The 25,672-nt window shown below is 47.1% G+C and overlaps 1 protein-coding gene and 1 long non-coding RNA gene across 6 annotated transcripts in view; one reads left to right on the top strand and one right to left on the bottom strand.

Annotated features, from left to right (window-relative positions):
• The window catches only part of jcada (junctional cadherin 5 associated a), a 483,762-nt gene that overhangs the window by 311,054 nt on the left and 147,036 nt on the right, over positions 1-25,672 (top strand). For all 5 annotated transcript variants that reach the window (XM_072508374.1, XM_072508375.1, XM_072508378.1 and 2 more), the window contains one exon: positions 1,068-1,443. In XM_072508374.1, the coding sequence (XP_072364475.1) occupies positions 1,130-1,443 (314 nt within the window). In that variant the 5' untranslated portion in view covers positions 1,068-1,129. The remainder of the gene's footprint in view (positions 1-1,067; positions 1,444-25,672) is intronic.
• The window catches only part of LOC140424857 (uncharacterized), a 128,669-nt gene that overhangs the window by 88,821 nt on the left and 14,176 nt on the right, over positions 1-25,672 (bottom strand). The gene's annotated exons all lie outside the window — the stretch shown is intronic.

Genomic DNA, 25,672 nt, shown 5'->3' with positions numbered 1-25,672 from the left:
GAAGCACAGTGGTTAGCACAGTTGCTTCACAGCTCCAGGGTCCCGGCTTCGATTCCCGGCTTGGGTCACTATCTGTGCGGAGTCTGCACGTTCTCCCCGTGTCTGCGTGGGTTTCCTCCGGGTGCACCGGTTTCCTCCCACAGTCCAAAGATATGCGGGTTAGGTGAATTGGCCATCTAAATTGCCCTTAGTGTCCATAAAAGGTTAAGTGGGGTTACTGGGTTACGGGGTTAGGATGAAGGTGTGGACTTGTGTAGGGTGCTCTTTCCAAGGGCTGGTGCAGACTCGATGGGCCGAATGGCCTCCTTCTGTACTGTAAATTCTATGATTCTATGAACTTGTAAAACCATCCTCGGCAGAAGTCCCGCCTTTCTCACTCTCCCAGAGATGATTTTTCTATGTACATCAAATTTGATCATAAATATACAGATGGCAGGTAATTTGTAATCCTTACACTATCTCCGCAAAGTAACATTCATAACAAAACCACTTTTACAATGGAAAGCACCATTCGGCCTCAATGGACATTTTAATGGCAGTGTTGATCAGTTTATTGTGCCTATGTATGTTGATTAACAGCTCCAATGTTAAACATTGATACAATATAAAAGCCATGTTGATACTCCTTAACAAGTGGAGAGGTTGTAGGAGCTCTCAGCCATGGAATTTAGTTTTTTTAACTTGCAGGCTTTGAAGAACACTAATGTTGCCCCCTTTTGAAACGCCTATTAAGCCCTAAAAGCTGTTGTCAAAACGCAAAGGCTCCGATGCCAGCAGACTGAGTCAGCAGCTCTCTACAGCTGCCTCCTGGCTAAAAAGCAGAGAAATATTATCTGGGGAGAAATGGTACAAAAATATTTATAGTGTGTTTCTGAGCGTGTGCAGTTCAGCGTTACAAATTGGTTTGTCAGACCGGAGAATACAAGGGCAAGGATAAGAACGCAGGGAAACTGAGGCTTGATACGATCAGCAATCGCTTTATTAACCTGTGAATCTTTATGGAACAGATAATTTGCAATCGTCTCTGGAGTTACATTCTGCTTCTCCTTTTATTTTAATATATACAGTGATGGCTTCTGCAGCATGGCTTTGTCCCAGTGCAACCTGCTGTGACTGAGGCATTAGCAACATGTTCAGTGTGGAGGACCTCCTGATTTCTCATGGCTATCAACCCCCAAAGAAAAGTTCAAAAGACAAGCCCCTGTCCTCCGACGAGAACACCTATACCAGCTGCCAGTGTGAAGTCAGGGAGAACCCGTCCAGCCACAGAACAGTGAATGGATACGAGACCGACACCGGGGCCTACTCCACCAGCAGGCAGGCACGAGTGGAGGGCTACTACAGTGACAGCGAGGGCAGGGAAAGGAGTGCGAGAAGACAGCCTGGTGTCAGCTGCTATGCTGATGCGCAGAATTTGCCCACGTTTGCTACAAAGGAAGCAGGGTGAGTTAACCAGCTGCTGCAAAAATAAAAAAACCTTGCAGCAGATTGCTGAACACCGTGCTGTAACATATTGATGCTCTCCTATATGAGGATGATTGAATGCTTTTGAGCAATTTGTGTTTGTTCCATACATGCCCACCTGTATTAGGCTGAATCCCACCGTAATTAAATGGAATTGACATTTGTTTTACAAAGTTCTGATATCCGCTCAGTGACTTTCAGTGTTGTCTTGTACCAAATTTAATTACAATTTCTTTGGAAGTTGTGAAACATTTTATGGGGATGTCTAATAGTTGTATGATAGCTTGTTGCACAAGAGAAGCATACAAATGACTTAAAAATCAATTCAAATTGCAATTGCTGAAACAGGATATCGGGCTGTTTACGAATTGTGCCTGTGGTAGTTCCACTGTTAATAAGGCCTAAAGATTTATCTCAATGTAAAGATCAGTTGAGCTTTAATAATGATCACTTTGATAATGATCACAAATTGCCTTGCATCATAAATTTACAAGCCCCATTTTGCGTTTTGCAGTGTGGTTTAAAAGTGGTTAAATTATTTTTCACTGTGCACCGCAATTCTACCTTGCCCTGACAGTGTAATCTTATCAGGTTTTCACTATCAACACTTACATCAAAGCCCCATGCCACTGGAGAAAATATTTCAAATCAGGTTAGCTGCTCTCATGTTTACATGGTAAATTCACCAAGTGATGGCTGCGAGGCTCTTCAGACCTTAAGGACCTGTCGGTGCACAATTGCTGGGGGCAGAATTTCTGGGCCCCACCGAGGTTGGATTAAGACCATGGGCGGGGTTCGGAGAATCGCTGGGGGCTGGCGTGAATCCCGCCCCCGCCGGTTGCCGAAGTCTCCGGCACCGGATATTCGGCGGGGGCGGGAATCGGGCTGCGCCGGTTGGCGGGCCCCCCCACAGGATTCTCCGGCCCGGATGGGCCGAAGTCCCACCGATAAATTGTCTGTCCCGCCGGCATGGATTAAACCACCTTTTGAACGGCGGGACAAGGCGGCGTCGGCGGGCTCCGGGGTCCTTGGGGGGGCGCGGGGCGATCTGGCCCCGGGGGGTGCCCCCACAGTGGCCTGGCCCGCGATCGGGGCCCACCAATTCGCGGGCGGGACTGTTCCGTGGGGGCACTCTTTCCCTTCCACCTCCGCCACGGTCTCCACCATGGCGGAGGCGGAAGAGACTCCCTCCACTGCGCATGCGTGGGAAACTGTCAACGGCCGCTGATGCTCCCGCGCATGCGCCGCCTGGAGATGTCATTTCCGCGCCAGCTGGCGGGGCAACGGAGGCCGTTTCCGCCAGCTGGCGGGGCGGAAATTCCTCCGGCGCCGGCCTAGCCCCTCAATGTTGGGGCTCGGCCCCCAAAGATGCGGAGCATTCCGCACCTTTGGGGCGGCGCGATGCCCGTCTGGTTGGCGCCGTTTTGGGCGCCAGTCGGCGGACATCGCGCCGTTTCGGGAGAATTTCGCCCCATAAGACCATAAGACATAGGAGCAGAATTAGGCCACTCGGCCCATCGAGTCTGCTCTGCCATTCAATTATGGCTGATATTTTCTCATTCCCATTCTCCTGCCTTCTCCCCATAACCCGTGATCCCCTTTTTAATCAGGATTGGAGGTGGACAGGGTCTGAATGTATCGGTGCTGACAGGCATGCCAGTTTCCTGATGACATTCCCAGCGTCATTTTAGGAGAAGCAGGTTTGGGCCCCCTCAGACTTTCCTATCCCCTCACAAGGCCGGCAAACAATTAGGGTAATTAAGAGCCTTGCTAAGTGCACTGAAAGGAAGCCGATGTGGATTTTCCAGTTTCCCAACATGGTGGGGTATAGCTTAGGTGCCTAGAGGAGGACCCGAGTGGCAACCCAGGGGCCAGCACTCCAGCCAGGCTTATCAGCGTTCGATGCCTGCCTGGGTGCAAAGGCCACCCTCGAGAGGGATTTGAAGATCCCAAAGAGCGCCTGCTACCCTCAAAGAAGGAGGGTGATGTGGGACAGGGTTTGAGACCCGGCCAAAGTTCTGACTCCTGGGGCAGGATTCTCCCCTACCCGGTGGGGCGGGGGGTCCCGGCGGGATGGAGTGGGGTGAACCACTCCGGCGTCGGGCAGCCCCAAAGGTGCGGATTTCTCCGCACCTTTAGGGGCCAAGCCCTCACCTTGAGGGGCTAGCCCCGCGCCGGAGTGGTTGGCGCGCCGCCAGCCGGCGGGAAAGGCCTTTGGCACCACGCCAGTCGGGGCCAAAAGGACTTCGCCGGGCGGCGGAAGTCCGTGTATGCGCGGGAGCGTCAGCGGCTGCTGACGTCATCCCCGTTCATGCGCAGGGGGGGTGTCTCCTACGCGCCGGCCATGGTGAAGACTGTGGCCGATGCGGAGGGAAAAGAGTGCCTGCCCGCGGATCGGTGGGCTCCGATCACGGGCCAGGCCACCGTGGGGGCACCCCCCAGGGCCAGTTCGCCCCCCCCAGGACCCCGGAGCCCGCCCGCGCCGCCTAGTCCCACCGGGAAGAGAGGTGGTTTGATCCTCGCCAGTGGGACAGGCATTCCAGCAGCGGGACTTCGGCCCATCGCGGGCCAGAGAATCGCCGGAGAATTCGGCAACCGGCGGGGGCGGGATTCACGCCAGCCCCCGGCGATTCTCCGACCTGGCGAATCAGCCCCCGGCGATTCGCCGCCCGTTTCCCTCCCCTCTGAAGTAAAGTTTCAGTGTCTGGTTTGTGATATTAGCTGACTCCAACTAGGAAACCAATGATTCAGACAGCAAGGGGGAAATCAATCCCAAAATCAAAGCTCAAAATCACACTCCAGTGATTGCTGCTGGAATGTTCATGTGTGAATGCAGGCTGTGATGTTCCCACAACTGAACTGCTTGCCAACACTCAAGCATACATTTTCGTCTTTTGATTTAATTATTTGCTGATTTTAGCCGAGGTAGTTTTCCTTGGCCATTTTATGGGCATAACCTTGGGTTTCAGTTTGGAGCTAAATAGTAGTCAAGCTGTGAGGAGGAAACTAAATATGTGTACAGTTTAAAAGGAGGGGGACAATTAGTGGGGATTGTGCCAATTTGCTCGTCCAAAAATTCTAAAACATTTGGAAGTTTTTGTCGGCATCTTGATGCATAAACAGCCTCAGCAAAGGGGAGGTGAATGCAGAGACAGATAGAAATGAAGGGACAGGAAATCAAAGGTACAGGTAGGAGCCCATAAGCAGTTAATGGTGTATCCCAGTACGATGACAGTATTCCCAGGTTTAATGGCCGCTTTGTAGTGGAACGATGCTTTGTGAGGTAATTCCAAGATGGTGCCTCCTCAGCGTTCCTCCACGACACAATCCCCCACGGATGAAGAGGTTGAGGCAGGTTTGAGACTGCACCTGAATAGCTGCAAGTACATTGGCAGCTGGTAGCACAGATCTGCAGTTGCACTGTTATATATTTTTCTATGTTAAAGGCTCCAAGAAATGAATATTGGTGCTGCTGTCAATGCCTTTTTACTTCCCCTCATCCCAAGAAGACTGTTAATTGCCGGGTGGGTGTGCCAGGGCTAGTTGGCATGTTTGCCAACAGGTTGGCAAGTACAGCGCATTGGGACAACATTAGCTATTTGATGCAATGGGTAATTTCACCAACATTGCTAGGGTTCACAGTGGTTAGCATTGCTACCTACGGTGCTGAGGACCCGGGTACGAATCCCGGCCCTGGGTCACTGTCTGTGTGCAGTTTGCACGTTCTCCCCGTGTCTGTGTGGGTTTCACCCCCACAACCGAAAAGATGTGCAGAATAGGTGGATTGGCCTCGGTGGTAAACCACTGTTAATATATTACATGTATTGCGATAAACTGTTACTGTATTACATGTATTGTGGTAAACCACTGCCTGATGGCTCTGCCTTGCCTCGGGCTCGGTATAAAGGTGGCCGACCTACGGCCCTGCCCCAGTTCGGGATCAGAGGCCAGGAGGCTTTCTGTTTAGCTTATTAAAGCCTCAGTTTCGTTCACTACTCGTCTTGTGTTGATTGATGGCACATCAGCCACGCTAAAAATTGCCCCTTATTTGGAAAGAATAATTGGGTACTCTAAAATTTTTATTTTTTTAAAGCGTTGCTAGGCTTACTATCAGAAGTCTTGGAGGTTAATCTTTAATTTCTGGAGACATTAGGACAGTGCTGAAGCTTTAGAAACACTATTTTCCATAATATTTTCCCAAATCCATATTTACAATGGACAATGTATGATAATGCCTCAGTTTTGAATTTCCATTTCCTTACCTTGCACTCCAGAGACATTTCCACTCAACACTCCAGCCCCGATATTATTGTCCTGCTCATAATGAGAACAAGGTGTGCGGGGAATTAAAATCAGTTAGGAGCGTCCTGCTCACATGTTCCTGCTTTCAGTGTGCCATTTTAACAGGTTCACTCTGGCCCGTTAGTGAGGTCAGCACAGGTCAAGTAGGATCCTTATTAATATTCAAAGATCAGACTCTGATGATATCATTCAGACTCTGACTATATTTGAACTGTGGTTAGTTAAGTCAGTGGTCAGTGCTTTTGTAGCCAGATTCACCAGTTGCAAAGGAGCAGCAGACCGAGAAGTGGGCCGAACGTTAAGCAATTTTATTTGACAACCAGTAATGTCATGGCACGTGGACAGATAGCTGGTGTAGCAAGAAATTTAAAGGGCAAAATTCTATTGGACAGCTGTCTAGGAAATTCATGTCGCTTTCTGGGATACCACAGGCAACACAATAAAGGTTGGCAACCCTCAATAATATTAATCATGAATGCTGTCTGAAAAGGTTGGGTGTTCTGGCTCAATTTACATTTCCAAGACAGTGATACTTTTTCATTAGACTAGAGTATTGAGGGGGAGCAAAGATGAGTGACTAGAGCGGAGGTAAAAGGAAGATCTAGTTAATGGCCAGGAATCTCCAGTCGTCGGGATTCATTGATCCCACTGGCAGTGGGTTCTCCGGCGGCTTGGAGTGGTTTCAATGGGAAATCCCATTGGCAAATGGTGGGAAGAAAGGATCCCGCCACCAGTGAACAGTGCGCCACCGAGAAACACGCAGCGGGGGGACCAGAGAATCCAGCCCAATATATAATTGAATGGCGGAACAAGTTTAAGAGGTTAATGGCTTACTCCTGTTTCTATATTCCCATTTCAACCTTGACCGTCCATTAATTCCATCTTATCTTGTCTTGTCATCTTGCAGCCATGGTTCAACTTGGTGCAGGGACCTCCCTGAGAGCCCACTTGCATAACTAATGACCCTTGACCCATAAAGGTGGGTCAGGGTCATGATGGGATTGGCAAGTGGGTGAAAGTCCCAAGCCAGCCATTCTCTGGCAATGAGCTAGTCCAGAGGAACATTCAGTCCTGCCTTTTACATTCATCTGGGAGACCTAGGGCCAGATATTTACTATCAAGTCGGGTCTCCAGAGTCGTCCTGGATCTGACAAAATCTGGCCCATAAAGTTACTAAATAATATTAATTTCTAAGCTGCCCACTGCTTTCTACATGGCTGTTGATATCTGCATTCGAATGAGCAAAGCCAATTATTTTCAGAAATGGAAATAAAGCGACAAAGGAACAATAAATTCTTTCATGTCTTTTTAATTCCCAATACATTTTCATCATGTCCCCTTTGCAAGTCAGACTCTATTCAGTTTCTGAGAGAGGACAGACTATCGAATTGCTAGCAGGCCTTGACTAATACAACTCTTGATCCAATCATTAGGAGATATATGAGAGTGGCCTTGGCTGTTTCATCCTCCATATCTATATTACTTTCTGCCCTTAACTTCCATAACGAAAGTTATTTGCTCAAACCAGTTGTGATTCCCATTCTCCTACACACACTGCCAGAATAGATAACTCTCCATGCCAAGCATCCATTGCATAAAATGTAGCCTCCTTTTCTGGATCTAGCAACACACATTGGATCCCCTAGGGCCGAGGCAATTTATACTATTAAAAATTGCTCAATAACAGGGACAATTGATTGTAGTTATGCTCTGCCTTATTGATTTTCATCCCATCTCAGATGTCAGAGTCTCACATTGTGGGATTAGGAGTAATGGTCACATAAAAGGGGGTGAAACTTGACTCCCCTGATTTCATAGAATCATAGAATTTACAGTGCAGAAGGAGGCCATTCGGCCCAACGAGTCTGCACTGGCCCTTACAAAGAGCACCCAGCTCAAGCCCACGTCTCTACCCTATCCCCGTAACCCACTTAACCTTTTTTTTTGGACACTAAGGGCAATTTAGCATGGCCAATCCACCTAACCTGCACATCTTTGGACTGTGGGAGGAAACTGGAGCACCCGGAGGAAACCCACGCAGACACGGGGAGAACGTGCAGACTCCGCACAGACAGTGACCCAAGCCGGGAATCAAACCTGGAGCTGTGAAGCAACTGTGCTAACCACTATGCTACCGTGCTGCCCCACTCCAGGTCTGATGTAACAGGGATTTGTTATAAATTTAACGAGTTTGTGCTTGCCAATAGTCCCACGATGTATGTTTTCAGATTATAAAGAATTAATCATGCAGGGTTTTTGAATTTTATTCAAAGCGTGAGATAAGTTTATTGACACTACTTCCCAAATTTTTTTTAAAAATTGCATTGCAACCACACATATTCCCTGGGCCCCACACGCACTCATACACATGGTAGAATAAGATGATAAACTTAAAGAAATTTACAGTTTGTGAAGTAGATAAACAAGCAAAGGAATATATAGTTAACTGTCCTTTGGCTGGTCTTTAGACAGTCATTCCACATTGCGGATATTTTGTTTAGTTATTTAGTTATCTTTTTGGGTGTAGCTGGGTGGAATAGATTTCCATGTTTTGTCCCCAAAAGACCTTGGTTTGCAGTAGATTTCTGTTCTGAGGATGGTTACTCTGCAATATCCGTACACAATTCTTCTGGGAAAAGGAGAGACTGCTCTTGTAGCTTTTCATTATATTCGTCCAATCATTGCTTTGATTTGGTAAAAACTGTTCTTAAAAAGGATTGGTGGCTGTATATTCCAGAGAAATACACCATATTTAATTACCATGTCTGATGTTGTTGTGTTGTAAAGTGCAGCAGAGGGGTTTGGGGAGTCTGTTCCTTTTCATTCCACTTGAGGTGGAATCCAAGGTATACATTCAGTTGGCTGACAGTCTATTCAATGTCTCAATGGGATTACAGTTTATTAAAATCCAGCCAGCAATATGGAAATAGAAATCAAGAAACATATCTTCGTAACATGTGAATCAGGCATACAGACTGTAATATTTCTTACACTTTGCAGTGCTCCAGCACATTCTTAGATATTTTCCATATATTTGATAAATTTGGGTCATCCTCAAAGTGTTATGGGCTAGAGTTTAGTAACTCCAAAGTGTATTATGAAGCTCACCTCACCTACAACTTTTATGTTGAATTTGGCTACGATGAACACAAGAGTCTTCACGTCAGGTGTGATTCATCAGACTTCCTAGGTGCTTTTATCAAAACAAAGTTTATTAGAAGAATGTAGTTAACATATATGAAACGGTTAGCAAGAAGTTGTTCTTAATTACAAACATGAAACAGAACACACAACAGCTGCAGTAATCTATGTATATAGCCCTTAATGAATCCCCCTTAGTAGCTGTTCCAATTCAATACAAAATCCAATAAGCCAAAACCCTTTCAAGGGCGTGGCCCAGCACACTGTAATCTCACTGAAATGGGACTGGTCCTTTCCCTGAGATTATGATCCAGTTCCAACCAGCAGATTCAAAACTCCTTCCGGAAAGCAACTCTATCTTTAAAGTTACCAAGGCAGCTTGCCACACCCAATGTACTGTCAAGTTGACTGGGACAGCTTTAAAATAGAAACAGAGAAAAACAGGGAAACACTGCTTCTCTTCTGCAGTCCAAACCTACAAACCGAAACTGAAACCAAAACACTAAATCTACCTCTCACTGACAGCCACAGCCCAGGTCCACCCCCTTATGACATCACTGAAGCTGTGCTACAAGCCATGTGATAAGACAAAACCTTTCTTGAAGGGACACTCCCATGACAAAAGCAAGAGAGAAGTTTCATTTTGATAGCAAGATATACCTGGCTGTGTTGTACATTTTAAATATTGCTATTTCCATCTGCTCTCAAATATTGATATTTATATTCATGCACTACTACTGCCATAACATTCTTATAGCTCCTGGTTCCCAGAAGCTCAAAATGATCACACTTCTAGACTCAAAATGTTAGAGCTTCATTTAGTGTTTTTCTTACAGTGCTCCATATGACTCATGGCGTTACTCAGCACGGACTGCAGCTTAGCAGTAAATGTAGCATTCTGGATGTACATTCTTATAAAAAAATAGTTCCTAATTCCTTACAAATAGTATAACAATATAACATTCTTCTTTCTTTAAAAAAATGTGGTGCCTCTGTATCGATATAACTGTCCCAATCATTAACTTTTTACAATATCGGTTTAACTTTTAGTATCTATGATAGTTTGGTTGCTTTTCTCAAAAATATTATTCATGGTATGGATTAGGTGATAAGTTGTTGTGTCTCCATCTTGTAGATTTGACATTCATCCCTCTCAATGGTGAGTAGAACACGACACAGACGATGTTGCGCACGTTGTCCCTGGTGGTGTACGAGTCATGCTCAATGTTGGTATTGCGTTACTTGCTGGTGTCATTGTTGATGTTGCATCTCTTGTTGCATGGTGATGCTGTTGATGTTGTCTTGTTGGTTTGTGGTGTGACTGGTGTTTTGATGATATCTTCTATTTTTGCAACTCAGGTGTAGGTCGAATATGGATTCCGTTCTCATTTGCTGACTGGTTTTGGTCTCATACTGATGTATGAACTTGGAGTCTCGGTTTCACCTTTTGTCGGTTTCCAGGTTTTCACGATTGGCTCCTGTACATTTACAGTTTGTCCTTCCAACGGCTCAGGCAGTGATTTATCTTACTTATTGAAATGTTGACCTACTTCTACCTGTGCATTGTTGTCTTGCTTCCTCCTGGTCACTTGGAGGAAGTATCTTTCTTGGCAGTCATTGTATACTTTCTTCCATTCAACAGCTCTGCAGGTGGTTTCATATCAGCCTTGAGGTATTAGATCAGAGAGGCAATAAGGCAAGGTTTATGGTCTTCCTTTGTCTCTCACAAGAGTTCTCTTGACTGCCTGGATGTGTCTTTCTCTAAACGGGAATGTGGTGATGATGTTGAACCCATACGGTTCAGCGAATCCCCGCTGGAGGTGAATAGGGTTCCTTGGGGCTGGATTTTGCTTTTGCCCCACCAGCAGGTTCAAAGACAGGGGGTTGTAAAATCCAACATGTCGTCTTCCCCCGTCTACCTACCCATTCCAGAGTTACATGAAATTTTGCAGGAAAAGGTGTCATGAGGCCCTCCCATCCTTGAGCCTATTGAGGCCTTTAAGTGGCCAATTAACAGCCACTTAAGAGTCACACCCCACCCTGCTGCTATTTTACCCATGGCAGGGGGAGGCCCATACCAAGCGGTATCCTGGCACCTTTAGTAGCACTGGCTGGTGTTGGGTAAGGGTGGGGTGTCCTCCTTTCCGAGTCTCCTGTACCCATTGGAGGCAACACCTCCCAAAATCACACTTTGCCCTATCTATCCCCCAACTTCTCAAACCTAGGCCCCCAACCTCCTCATCCCCCTTGCCTGCCAACCTGACCCCGAACCTGACAAATTCCCCTCCATATACCTTTGTGTCTGGCTTCAGCAACGATTTCCATTGAGGACTGCCTGTAATCCCAGCCGTGGCTGATGGGACGACAGATCTGCCAGCCATTAATTGGCCAGCAGCACTCTGAAGTAGGACCGCCAGTCCCTGAGGGGCAAAAATCTTACTTGTAGCCAAGTAATGATCAATTGGTCATTAAATAATAGTGCAGCAACAGCCCTTCCCATGGGTGACCTCCTTGCCGACTTTTTCCCCAGGGTGGTGGGGGAGGTGGCGGTGAGGGTACAGGGACCACCGTATCATGGAAAATCCAGGCCATTGTTACACATTACTATTTCAGGAATCTCTTTTTCAGTGAACAGGACTCATGTTTGTGGGAACTCTCAAATCTTTCCCCTTAAAAATAAGAGGGAACTGTGGGTAGCATTGTGTAACTATGATATAGAATTCTTGATTCTTCGTGAATAAATCCCACAGTTGAGAGAGATCTTTATTCTCATGTTTTTCCCTGGCAACAGCCGAGTTGGGCACCATCCGGCACTATTTCCCTTCCCGATTTGTAGTTCAGATTGCAACTGTAACTCTGAACCCTCAACAGTAACCTCTGTGGTCTTGCTGGTGTTTTACAAAGAAGGCAAAATTTTCCGTTTGGGAGGCGATATTCTCCCGCTGGAGCTGAATTGCATCTGATCAGGAAGCGATTCCCACTCCTTCGCCCTGCGAATGTATGCAAGGTGAGGCTTGCAAAGGATTCCCGAGGGAATCCCGCTCTCAGGCGGGCAGCCCAATGGCAAGGTCTCGCAGCTGGCCACCCCCAGAATCGCAATTCACAGACTCCCTTCCAGAAAAGTGACCCCTGTCAGGAAGCCCCCCAGAAAAGAGAAACCTGTCAGGAAGCCCCCCATAAAAGAGACCCCTATCTGGAAGCTAGAGAGCAGTCCAGACAGAGGCAGTAAAAAAAAAATCACTGTTGTAACACTCACCTGGGCAATACACCTGCTGGTTCAGACACAGGAAACACCACGTGTCAATTCCTGGAAAGAGAAACCAGGTAGCTGTGTTTAAATCACTCAGATCCTTGAGCTCCAAGCCATTCATTCATTTCCGTTACTAGGCCGTGATTGACAGCTTCCACACACACACACACAAACACACACAGCTGTCAGCTTTGCTCCATTCATCTTCCTTCATGGTTGAGTAGCTCTCAAGTGCTCGAACCACAATGTTTATGAACATCAATCTTTGATTGACAGGTCTTGGACCACTTTAAACAGAATTAAGTTCTGTCAATTTCCAGCTGACCTTTTCAAAATCACTAAAGTGTGAAGGGAGGTGATTGGAAAGCACTTAATGCTGTTTGAAATGGGTCAGGACCTCTGGTCCTTGGGATCTCTGAGGGGGTCTCCTTATTTAGGCAGTCTCGGGGGGGGGGGTCCCTTTACTTAGGGGGCTCTGGGAAGGTTTATTATTTAGGGGTTCTCTGGTGGGGGGGCGGGGGGGCTGGTTGGGGTGGGAAGGACAAGTCTTGCATTGGGGCAGTGTTGGGCTTAAGGAGTCACCCCTTGGCCCAACATCAGGTCCACCGCATCAGGGGCATGCTTATCTGTACTGTAGTAATTCGTTCCCACATGATACCCGGCCCAGAGGACCAGAGAATCACCCAGACCCGGAGAATATGGTGCCCAGCCCAACCTATTTACATCCTCTCACTGGGATGCGAGCACAAACCTCGACCCAGGCACTAGCAGGGGGCCACAGCATCGGAAGGGGCGGCAATCCCGTTTTCTCTCCGATGCTGGATTCTCCGCCTTACTGGGAACTCCACTACCAGCAGGGCGAGGTGGAGATTTTCACCCAGATTCTTCTGGTAGATCTGCTCCAGTGGACGATGATCATTCTCCACGATGAACATTCTCCCATGGAGATATGTATGCAATTTCTCACATCCATTCTCACAGCCAAATGATCTCTTTTTATATGTTAGCACATCTCGGGCAGCTGGTGTTATATCTGTATTGTTCTTGTCGGGTGGTCTGATTTATATTTCAAGAACACTTGTAGCTAAAGCTATAAATGATTTATTAACATTAACTGTGGGTCAACTATATCCAAAACAACAAATGAGTAACAGTACGAACATGCATAAACCACTTTCTCTCTCCCAGCTCCCGAGTCAGTCTTAGGTCACCTGACTCTAACATTCACTGATATACTAATGAGACACTTAGTAGCCAGTCAGTGAATTACAACACAACCATGATATCATTACATCCCCTTTTCTTTGAAGGAATAAATTAATACATTATCATCAGTATATTTATGTGATATCATTAGCCTGTGAGTCTAACAGTACTATTATTTTTTTTAATTTTTAAAATTGGTTTTGCAAATATAAATATGTATATGTACAAGAACAGCAAGCATAGTATGGACAAATAATCCAAATCTACAAATTGAGTTGATCAGGTTTTCTTCTGACTCTGGTTGATCTTCTCAAAGTTTGACCTTGCTGCTCAGAACTTGTAGATTCAATGTTCTCCATGGCATTCTCATGCTCAGGAACTGCTGAACTATCTGACACAGCAGCTGACATTGATTCTGATGGAGATTCAACATCGATCACGTTGTTGTGAAAAGCTTCTCTGGTTTTCAAGAGCGCGCAGCAATTTCTTCATAAAACCAACCCTTCCTCTGTCTGTACATTGTAGGAATCAGGTGCTACTTCTTCAAGTACAATGGCTTTTCTCGACCAATTGCTTGAATCGTCTATTCTCACAATGTCATCATTACTCAGAGGTGGTAAAGTTCTAGACACTCTTATCATAGAACTGCTTTTGTTTTGCTTTAATGTTTTGCATTTCCTGCAGTACCACTGCATTCTCCTCCTTTTTCAAGTATGGAAGTGTGGTACGCAACCTTCTATTCATGAGCAACTCTGCTGGTGATCTACCATGTGACAATTGTAACGCTTTGTAACTTGATTTCACGAGATACGGATCAGATTGGCTGTCCATTGCTTTCTTGTAATGATTGTTTTACAATATGTACACTTTTTTCCTTAGGATCTTTGGGATCCATGCCTATACGAGCATCACCATTTTTTTGTTTCACACATACCATGGAATTTGCCCCATTGGTAGGTTCTTCTATCTTCTTGATAACTTGTGGTTTAGTATCTGATACGGTAGAAATGATAGGGTAGAAATGATATTGACATGCAGATTTACATCTTCAGCAATTTCACTACTAATAGTTTGTATCGGTGCTTTAGATTATATTAATTTAATAATAATCTTTATTAGTGTCACAAGTAGGCTTACACTAACACTGCATTGAAGTTAATGTGAAAATCCCCTAGTCGCCACACTCCGGCGGTGCCTGTTCAGGTACACTGGGGGAGAATTCAGAATGCCCAATTCACCTAACAAGCACATCTTTCGGGACTTGTGGGAGGAAACCGGAGGACCCGGAAAAACCCACGCAGACGGGGAGAACATGCAGACTCCGCACAGACATGGACCCAAGCCGGGAATCGAATCCAGGTCCCTGCCACTGTGAAGCCACAGTGCTAACCACTGTGCTACCGCGCTGCCCACAGTATCTTCTTTAAATTGTATCTTGTTGGCAAATAGTAGTGTACTCAAATCAGTGAACACATCGCTGAATTTGCTGATAATGTTCTCAAAATCATTGGAGTGTTAATCAAATCCTTTGTGGATGCTATATACCAACTGCACGAGACCTAATTCTTCCCAGGACTGATCACCTAATAATGAATCCAAGCTCTCGGATACAATATAGAATGGGACAGAATAAACTGTGTTCTTCACCACCACACTCAGGTCACAAGCACCATAACATTTAATGCTTGAACCATTAAAATCTCTGAGATATTTTGTGATTCCTTCTAAACGACTGAATTTTTAGATTTTTAAAATCAGTCATGCTGATTAAATTGGCTTTGGCACCAGTGTCAAACTTCAATTGGACGGCTATACCTTTCACTTCAAGTGGTAGTAGTCATTTGTCCTCATCAACTGCATTTATTTTAAATGGAGTATCAGTTTGCATTTTTTAAATGCTGGAGAATTTTTTGGTGTCTCTGTTATAATTCCAACAAACAATGATGTTTCACCACTGCAGACTGTGTCTTCCACTGTGCTGACTGATCTGGGGTTGAGCTTAGAGTAACAATTCTGAGCAAAATTATTTTTTTCCTTTGCACCTGGAACAAAACTTGCCAAACACTGAACACCTCCTTACTTTGTGCCTTTGACCACATCTATTACACAGAAATACTTCATCCTGACCTTTAACCTGTTTGGTGTGCAAGGAGCTGCAGGAACTTTCCCGCCTTTTTTTGGAAGTTTCCCGCCTTTTTCGAAGTGCTTTCCTCCAAGGCACCACCATTACTGAGAAACATTTTAGAATGCTGTGCTGCTTGCTCATGAGCCTGACAAAACTTAACTGTTTGTTCCAAAGACAGCTCTGATTCCCTCAGCAACTGTTCCTTCAGCTTATTTTCAATCACACCAAACACAATCTTGTCCCAAATCATGAAAGATTCCACCGCAGAAAAATTACAGATTTTAGCTTTTAACTTTAAATCAGTGATGAAATGATCTATGGGCTCTTCTGTCTTCTGTAAACGTGTTCTAAACACATAGTGTTCATAAATGTAATTCTTTCTGGGGGTGGCAATTTTCATCAAATCTTTGAATTACTTCGTTAAAACTTTACAATCTTCATCGTTTGCAAATTTAAATGTTTTAAACGCAACAAATGCTTCGGGCCCTGCCGGTGTTAGGAGCATCGTTACCTTATACAAATCTGACTGATCTCCTACATTTACTGCAGTAAGTGTTGTTTAAACACACCCAAGTTGCTGTCCACATTACCATGGAATCTGAGACTCATTGGTGGCTTCAATGACTCCATGTGGTTCATTCTTGCAGTCTGCAAAATCTGCAAATCTCTGTGGACCTCGTGGCAGGTTTTACCGATCATGTGATAGTTTTTTTCTCAGTGTTTAATACCATCCAGCCCTAGTACCATGTAATGTTCTTGTTGAATGACCGGATTATATTACAAGAACACTTGTAGCAAAAGCTATAAATGATTTATTAACATTAACTGTGGGTCAACTGTATACAAAACAATAGATGAATACCAGTACGAACATGCACAAACCACTATCTCTCTCCCCAGCTCCCTAGTCAGTCTGAGGTCACCTGACTCTAATATTCAGGCTGAAGGGCCTGTTTCTGTGCTCTACTGTTCTTTGTTCTCGATTAAGCCATGGAAACCTCTTAACTCTGTCTTGTCTCGTGGATCTTCCACCCCAACCTCAGCTGTGACTTTTTCAGGACTCTTCCTGTGCCTGTCAGGTGTATACACCATTTCAAAGAACTGCCATTTTGCGACATTCACAATGCATTTTTCTGAGTTTAGCTCAACCTCAGCTTTCCTAGTTTTCTGTATGGCTCTATGTAGATTGTGATCATGACCTTTTATATCTGCACCATGGATCTGGATATCATCAGGTATACTGACTGCACCTTTACACCCTCCTGTGTCTCATCTACTCTCTGTTGGAATATATCCTGGTTCACGTTAAGGCCAAAATGTAGATTCAGGAATTTTTACCGACCAAAGGATCAGAAGCGAAGATTCCTAATCAAGCTCTATTTTCTATTAACCATTTTCCGGCATCATGCTTGCTACTAACATTTACCCCTGCCACTGCTGGCAATCACTTCTAGTGTCGGAATAGGGTAGTTGTAATAACCTGCACGGGACACATCCAACTGGGGATAATTGTTTCCATGTGCTCATTGGAACTGTGAGCTCCCCTGCTGGAGGTGGGGGGGGGGAGTTTGGTTACCCACCACCTATGTAAAAGTTTGGCCACTAGTAAGGAGAGAGGACCTGGTGGGGTGTAACTGGGCCTTGTGTAGATAATGTTGTTGCTGATTAAATGTCTTCTATTAAACTCGTCAGACTCTCCTCACTTTACTAAAGTAGTGTTTCTTCCTTATTGCTTGATTGATAACTTTGAGATCTATTAGCTGTCCATTTGGCATCTCTACCACAAGGATGTCATTTATCCAGTTCTAGGAAAACAAGGATAGTTACAGGGAAGTAGATTCATATTGGTACACATTAGAAATATAGTAACGTTTTATGTGGATTTGATTTAATGTTCCTGTGCTTGGAAGAGTAAAACCTCGTGTAATAAGACTAAAAGACAGAGGAGCAGAATTAAGCCACTCGGCCCATCGAATCTGCTCCGCCATTCAATCATGGCTGATGTTTTTCTCATCCCCTTTCTCCTGCCTTCTCCCCATAACCCCCTTATTAATCAAGAACCTATCTATCTCTGTCTTAAAGACACTCAGTTATTTGGCCTCCTGTGGCAGAGTTCCACAGATTCACCACCCTCTGGCTGAAGAAGTTCCTCCTCTCCTCTGTTTTAAAGGATCACCCCTTTAGTCTGAGATTCTGTCCTTGGGTTCTAGTTTTTCCGACAAGTGGAAACATCCTCTCCATGTCCACTCTATCCAGTCCCCGCAGTATCCTGTAAGTTTCAATAAGATCCCCCGTCATCCTCCTAAACTCCAACGAGTACAGACCCAGAGTCCTCAACCGTTCCTCACATGACAAGCTCTTCATTGCAGAGATCATTCTTGTGAACCTCCTCTGGACCCTTTCCAAGAACAGAACATCCTTCCTTAGATATGGGGCCCAAAACTGCTCACAATACTCCACAATAACCTCCACAAGACCCATGGGGATGACCCGATTGATCTCGCCATCGGGGTCATGGAGTATGAGCTCACCCACTGAGGGGCGGAGGCGTATCAGCGGGCCTCATGAAATCGGACCAATAAAAGCAAGCCAGGATGGGAACCGGCATCTTTGGATGGTCGAGGCTGGGACTGAATGTACTGCCTGCCGCTTTGCAGCCTTACAGGTCTTTAACGTAGAACTTAGAATTTACAGCGCAGAAGGAGGCTAATTGGCCCATCGAGTCTGTACCGATCCTTGGAAAGACCACTCCACTTAAGCGCACACCTCCACCTTATCGCCGTAACCCAGTAACCCCTCCTAACCTTTTTTGGACACTAGGGGCAATTTAGCATAGCAAATCCACCTAACCTGCACATCTTTGGACTGTTGGAGGAAACCGGAGCACCCGGAGGAAACCCACACAGACACGGGGAGAACGTGCAGACTCCACACAGGCAGTGACCCAAGTCAGGAATCAAACCTGGAACACTGGAGCTGTGAAGTCACAGTGCTAACCACTGTGCTACCGTGCCGCCCAACTAAATAAACCTTTAAGTTTGGACATTCACGGGACTCCTGAGACTATAACACCTATCGTTTGATTCATGCTAGAAAAGGGTGTTTGTACATGTGGGGATTGGTTAAGTTCCAACTGTGTGTCTATTGTGTTTAGAGAGGGCTATGGCATGAAGAATAAATAAAAGACATAGGTATGTGGGCGTTGCTTAGCAACTGGGATCTTGTGTAGTAGAAATGCTTTTCATGTTTAGTTTAGCTAATTTGATTGCAGTTGAAGATAGGTACTGAGAGAGAGGCAGCTCTCACAGCTCTGCTCGAAGCAGTTGGTTTTCGAAGACTACAGATGGAACATCCTTCTCAGCCTTGTGAGAAAAAAAGCCATACGATGTAGTAATGGTTAAGAAAACAACGCAGAGATCAAAAGAGCAGCTAGTTAAGAAAACTAGAGAAATAAAGAGAAGTGTCCAAGAAGTCTGAGGTCAAGTGAACAGAGACCAAGGTATTGTTTACAAGAATTCAAGGAAGAGTAAACCAAATGAGTTAAAGGGACAATTGTAGTAATGGTTTTATAGTGGAACAGCAGCTTTCAAATTAACACAAAAGTCTGATGCCATTTTAATACAGTCTGGGAATGAGAATTAAAGCAATTGTGAGCAATTTGCACAGTAGTCAAGACAAAGAAATCCTGAAGGGGGTTTGTGTGAAAACCTGGACTGGATTCACTGTTAAAAATGGAGCGGTAGCTTTGCGTAAAAGTGTAATCTGGAAGTCATAGTCTGGATTTTGGGATGCAAACCGCCAAGGGAAAGCATTATTACTAAGAGTCTTTAAAGAATGTTTTTGGGAGAGGAGTTTGGAAACTATCATGTGACAATCATCTGAGGAAATACTGAGGAGGAAACCATAGACATTGGGCTGGATTCTCCGCACCCCGACGGCGGTGTGGGGGCGGAGAATCCATTTCCACACACGGAATCAGGACAGGCACCATAAACCTCCGATATCCTACCCTCCTCCGGCTTGGACAGAACTCTGTCCATAAGCAAAGGCGACGGCACCAGAGGAAATGAAGTCAGTTCGTTATCACAATTAATCATGCACCTGAAAGTACCTAAATACATTCTTCCATGGGAGCTGGTACTTTCTTTTTTTAAAAAAATATATTTTATTAAATTTTTCAAACAAAAATATTTCCGTTTTTACAACTCAACAAGAGATTATACATTAACTGGTAGATAACATTATTTAAATAATATAGTGAACTCACAACAAAAACTAAAAAGAAAAAACAAATAGCAAAAACACAGAATAGTGCTCCCCCCCCTCCCCCCCCTCCCCCTTGGGTTGCTGCTGCTGCTGTCATTTCTATCTTTTCATTATCGTTCCGCGAGATAGTCAAGGAATGGTTGCCACCGCCTGGAGAACCCCTGAGCCGATCCTCTCAACGCAAATTTTATTTGTTCCAATCCTATGAACCCTGCCATGTTGTTTCTCCAGGCCTCCACGCCTGGGGGTTTCGCTTCCTTCCACATGAGTAGAATCCTATGCCGGGCTACTAGGGACGCAAAGGCCAAAATATCGGCCTCTTTCGCCTCCTGCACTCCCGGCTCTTCTGCAACCCCAAATATAGCTAACCCCCAGCCTGGCTTGACCCGGACCTTCACCACCTTTGAAATTACCCTTGCCACACCCTCCCAGAACTCCTGCAGTGCCGGACACGACCAGAACATGTGTGTGTGGTTCGCCGAGCTTCCTGAGCACCTCCCACACCTGTCCTCGACCCCGAAAAACCTGCTCAGTCTTGCTCCCGTCATATGTGCTCTATGTAGAACCTTAAATTGAATCAGGCTAAGCCTGGCACACGAGGACGAGGAATTTACCCTACTTAGGGCATCCGCCCAAAGCCCCTCCTCAATCTCTTCCCCCAGCTCTTCTTCCCATTTTACTTTCAGCTCCTCTATCATCGCCTCCCCCTCGTCCCTCATCTCCCGGTATATTTCAGACACTTTGCCCTCTCCAACCCATGCCCCCGAAATCACTCTATCTTGGATCCCCTGCGTCGGGAGCTGCGGAAATTCCCTCACCTGTTGCCTCGTAAATGCCCTCACTTGCATATATCTGAAGGCGTTCCCTGGGGGCAACTTATATTTTTCTTCTAGCGCTCTCAGACTTGCAAACGTCCCGTCTATACACAGGTCCCTCAGCTTCCTAATTCCTGCTCGTTGCCAACACTGGAACCCCCCATCCATCCTCCCTGGGACAAACCTGTGGTTATTCCTTATCGGGGACCACACCGAGGCACCCATCACTCCCCTATGTCGCCTCCACTGCCCCCAGATCCTCAAGGTTGCCACCACCACTGGGTTTGTGGTGTACCTTTTCGGGGAGAACGGCAGTGGCGCCGTCACCAGCGCTTTTAGGCTCGTTCCCTTACAGGACGCCATCTCCAGCTTCATCCACGCTGCTCCCTCTTCCTCACTCATCCACTTACAGACCATCGACACATTGGCGGCCCAATAGTAGTCGCTCAGACTCGGCAGCGCCAGTCCCCCTCTGTCCCTACTGCGCTGCAGGAACCCCTTCTTTATTCTCGGGGTCTTTCCTGCCCACACAAAGCTCGTAATGCTCCTATCTATTTTTTTAAAAAAGGCCTTTGTGATCAGAATGGGGAGGCACTGAAACACGAAAAGAAACCTCGGGAGGACCACCATTTTAACTGCCTGCACTCTGCCCGCCAGCGACAGCGGCACCATATCCCACCTCTTAAAGTCCTCCTCCATCTGCTCCACCAGTCGCGTCAGGTTAAGTCTATGCAGGGTTCCCCAGTTCCTGGCCACCTGGATCCCCAGGTATCGGAAGTTCCTTTCCACTCTCCTCAGCGGCAGAGCATCTATCCCCCTACCCTGTTCCCCGGGGTGCATTACAAAAAGCTCGCTCTTCCCCATATTTAGTTTATATCCCGAGAACTCTCCAAACTCCCTAAGTATCTGCATTACTTCTGGCATCCCCTCTACCGGGTCCGCAACGTATAGCAGTAGATCATCCGCGTAGAGCGACACTCGGTGTTCCTCTCCCCCTCTAAGCACCCCCCTCCACTTCTTAGAATCCCTCAGCGCTATGGCCAGTGGTGAACAGTAACGGGGACAGGGGACACCCTTGTTTTGTACCCCTATGTAGCCGAAAATACCCCGATCTTTGCCGGTTTGTGACTACGCTTGCCATCGGGGCCCCATATAAGAGTCTGACCCATCTAATAAACCCCTCACCGAACCCAAACCTCTTCAGCACCTCCCACAGATAGTCCCACTCCACCCTATCGAATGCCTTCTCTGCATCCATTGCCGCCACTATCTCTGCCTCCCCCTCCGGTGGGGGCGTCATCATCACCCCCAGCAACCTTCATACATTAACATTCAGTTGTCTCCCCTTTACAAACTCTGTCTGATCGTCATGCACCACCCCTGGGACGCAATCCTCTATCCTTGTCGCCATCACTTTGGCCAGCAGTTTGGCATCTACATTTAGGAGTGAGATAGGCCTGTATGACCCGCATTGCAGCAGGTCTTTATCTCGTTTCAGGATTAGCGATATCGTCACCTCCGACATTGTCGGGGGTAGCATTCCACTTTCCTTAGCCTCATTAAAGGTTCTCGCCAAAAGCGGGACCAACAGATCCATATACTTCCTGTAGAATTCCACCGGAAACCCGTCTGGTCCCGGGGCCTTCCCTGCCTGCATGTTCCCCAGTCCTTTAATCACCTCATCCACCTCGATTGGCGCCCCCAGACCTGCCACCTCCTGCCCCTTCACCTTTGGGAACCTTAGCTGGTCCAGAAAGTGTAGCATTCCTTCTTTTCCCCCCGGGGGTTGGGACTTATCTAGCCTCTCATAAAAGGTCTTGAACACCTCGTTCACTTTCCCTGCTCTCTGCTCCATATTTCCCGTTTCGTCCCTAACTCCCCCGATCTCTCTCGCCGCCATCCTCTTCCGAGGTTGGTGGGCCAACTGCCGTCTCGCCTTTTCCCCATACTCATATTGCATCCCCTGTGCCTTCCTCCACTGTGCCTCTGCCTTTCCCGTGGTCAGCAGGTCAAACTCCGTCTGTAGTCTTTGTCTTTCTCTGTATAGCCCTTCGTCTGGGGCCTCCGCATATTTTTTATCCACCCTTAAAATTTCCCCCACTAATCTCTCTCTTTCTTTGCCCTCATGTTTCCCCTTGTGGGCTCTGATGGAGATCAGCTCTCCTCTAACCACCGCCTTCAGCGCTTCCCATACTACCCCCACCTGAACCTCCCCATCGTCGTTGACCTCCAGGTATCGCTCAATACACCCCCTCACCCTTCCGTAGACCCCCTCGTCCGCCAGTAGTCCCATATCTAGTCGCCAGAGTGGGCGCTGCTCCCTTTCCTCTCCTAGTTCCAGATCCACCCAATTCGGGGCGTGGTCTGAAACAGCTATGGCCGAGTACTCCGTTCCTGCCACCTTCGGGATCAGTGCCCTTCCCAAAACGAAAAAGTCTATCCGGGAGTATACCTTATGGACGTGGGAGAAGAAAGAGAACTCTTTAGCCATCGGCCTGGCAAATCTCCACGGATCCACTCCCCCCATTTGTTCCATAAATCCTTTAAGCACCTTGGCCGCTGCCGGCCTTCTCCCGGTCCTGGATCTGGACCGGTCCAGCCCTGGGTCAAGCACTGTGTTAAAATCCCCCCCCGTTATCAAATTTCCCACCTCCAGGTCCAGGATACGTCCCAGCATTTGCTTCATGAATCCCGCGTCATCCCAGTTCGGGGCATATACATTCACCAGCACAACTGCCTCTCCCTGCAGTCTGCCACTCACCATCACATATCTGTCCCCGCTGTCCACCACTAATATTCTTAGCCTCGAATGATACACGTTTCCCCACCAGTATTGCCACCCCTCTGTTTTTCGCGTCCAACCCTGAGTGGAATACCTGTCCCACCCATCCTTTTCTTAGTCTAACCTGATCCGTCACCTTCAGGTGCGTCTCCTGGAGCATGACTACGTCCGCCTTCAGTCTCTTTAAGTGCGCAAGCACCCGTGCCCTCTTAATCGGCCCATTTAAGCCTCTCACATTCCACGTGATCAGCCGGATTGGGGGGCCATTCACACCCCCCCCCACACCTCGTCGACTAGCCATCCCCTTTTTTAGGCCATCTCCTCATCCAGGTCCTGCGCACCTGTCTGTCCCCCAGGCAGCACCTTCCCGCTCCGACCACCTCATCTCTTACCAGCTCCCCCTTGCACTCAGCAGCAGCAACCCAGTTAATCCCCCCCCCCCCCCCCGCTAGATCCCCCTCTAGCTTGATTACTCCCCCCATATTGCTTCCGGAAGTCAGCTAACTCTGGCTGACCTCGGCTTTCCCCGTTCACTCTTTGACCTCCCTGCGTATGGGGCTCCCTTCCTTCCTGCGCCCGTTTTCCCGCTATAATTTCTATAGCGCGGGAAAAATACCCGCGCTTTCCTCTCGGCCCCGCCCCCTATGGCGCAGTTCCCTCATTCCCCTTCCCTGTCCCTTTTCCCACCGGCGCCCACATTTCTTCGTGTCCCCCCCATCGGGGGGAGAAAAATTCCCCGTCCAACATTGCTGTACAATAGCCTTCCCCTTTCCCCACTTTACATTCCTGTACCACCACCTCGCTGCTTCTCTCCAAACATCAAACTCTCAAATCTAGTCCAGTTTCTCTTCTTGGATGAATGTCCATGCCTCATCCGCCGTCTCAAAGTAGTGGTGCTTGCCCTGGTGCGTGACCCACAATCGCGCCGGCTGCAGCATCCCAAATTTTATTTTCTTCCTATGGAGCACCGCCTTGGCCCGGTTAAAGCTCGCCCTCCTTCTCGCCACCTCCGCACTCCAGTCCTGATACACACGTATCACCGCATTCTCCCATTTGCTACTCCGTGCTTTCTTGGCCCAGCTCAGGACCATCTCTCTGTCCCTGTAGCGATGGAACTTCACCACTATTGCTCTTGGTGTTTCACCTGCCTTTGGTCTTCTCACGAGGACCCGGTACACTCCCTCCACTTCCAGGCGGCCCGTTGGGGCCTCAGCTCCCATTAGTGTGTGGAGCATCGCGCTCACATAAGCCCCAACATCAGCTCCCTCTGCTCCTTCAGGGAGACCTAGAATCCGTAGGTTTTTCCTCCTCGAGCTGTTCTCCAGGGCTTCCAGCCTTTCTATGCACCTCTTGTGTAGTGCCTTGTGTGTCTCCGTTTTTACCACCAGGCCCTGTATCTCATCTTCATTTTCGGCTGCCTTTGCCTTCACTCCACGGACCTTTTGTGTTTCCTTCAGTCCCTTGATTACCAGTAGCATCGGTGCCAGCACCTCTTTCTTGAGCTCCTCCACACATCGTCAGAGAAACTCCTGCTGGTCCGGGCCCCATACCATCTGGGCTCCATCCGCCGCCATCTTGCTTCTCCCTTCTCTTCTCTGCCGCTGCTCCAAAGGACCCTTCGCAATCTGGCCACTACCGCCGCTCCTTTCCATACACACCCGGAGGGACTCCTTCCTTCGTCACCCCACACTGGGTTAGGTCGAAAAAAAATTCAGTTGGGGCTCCCGATAAGAGCCCAAAAGTCCGTTGGAACGGGAGCTGCCGAAACATGTGGCCAAAAAGTGCATCAACGCAACCGGAAGTCCGAGCTGGTACTTTCTAACAGCTCGTCCAGGCCGGTATTGAATATTTTCAAGGCAGAGGTAGATGGACTCTTGTCAGGCGAGGGAATTAAAGGGTATCGGGGGTAGATGGAGAACATTAGGAACAAGGAAACAACTACCAGCATGTTAAGGAAACTTGAGAAATGAATTGAAGGTGGGACTGGAACGGGGTACGTTCACTGAAGCCAAAGACAGAGCTGAGAAGGTGTTGGCTCGTGAGAAGCCAGGAAGGTATCTGAAGTGATTCTAGGGTTTGTGATATCTTACTACAGCCTGCGAACCATCCAGTTATAACAGCAACTGGGATTGTAACAACTGACTTTAGATTATCTTATCACCAATGTTGCCAGTCTAGCAAGAGAAGAGCCAGTGTATGAATACTGATGAACTGAAATTTAAATGTGGAGCTTGTAATATTGTTCGGAACAGCTAAACGCAACCTATTATTGTCATAATACACACCAGTATATCATGGTGCAGACACACACTGATGGACAC

Source organism: Scyliorhinus torazame, chromosome 6, assembly GCF_047496885.1.
Source record: "Scyliorhinus torazame isolate Kashiwa2021f chromosome 6, sScyTor2.1, whole genome shotgun sequence".
Classification (NCBI taxonomy): Eukaryota; Metazoa; Chordata; class Chondrichthyes; order Carcharhiniformes; family Scyliorhinidae; genus Scyliorhinus; species Scyliorhinus torazame.
This window is presented reverse-complemented; position numbering and strand designations above follow the sequence as displayed.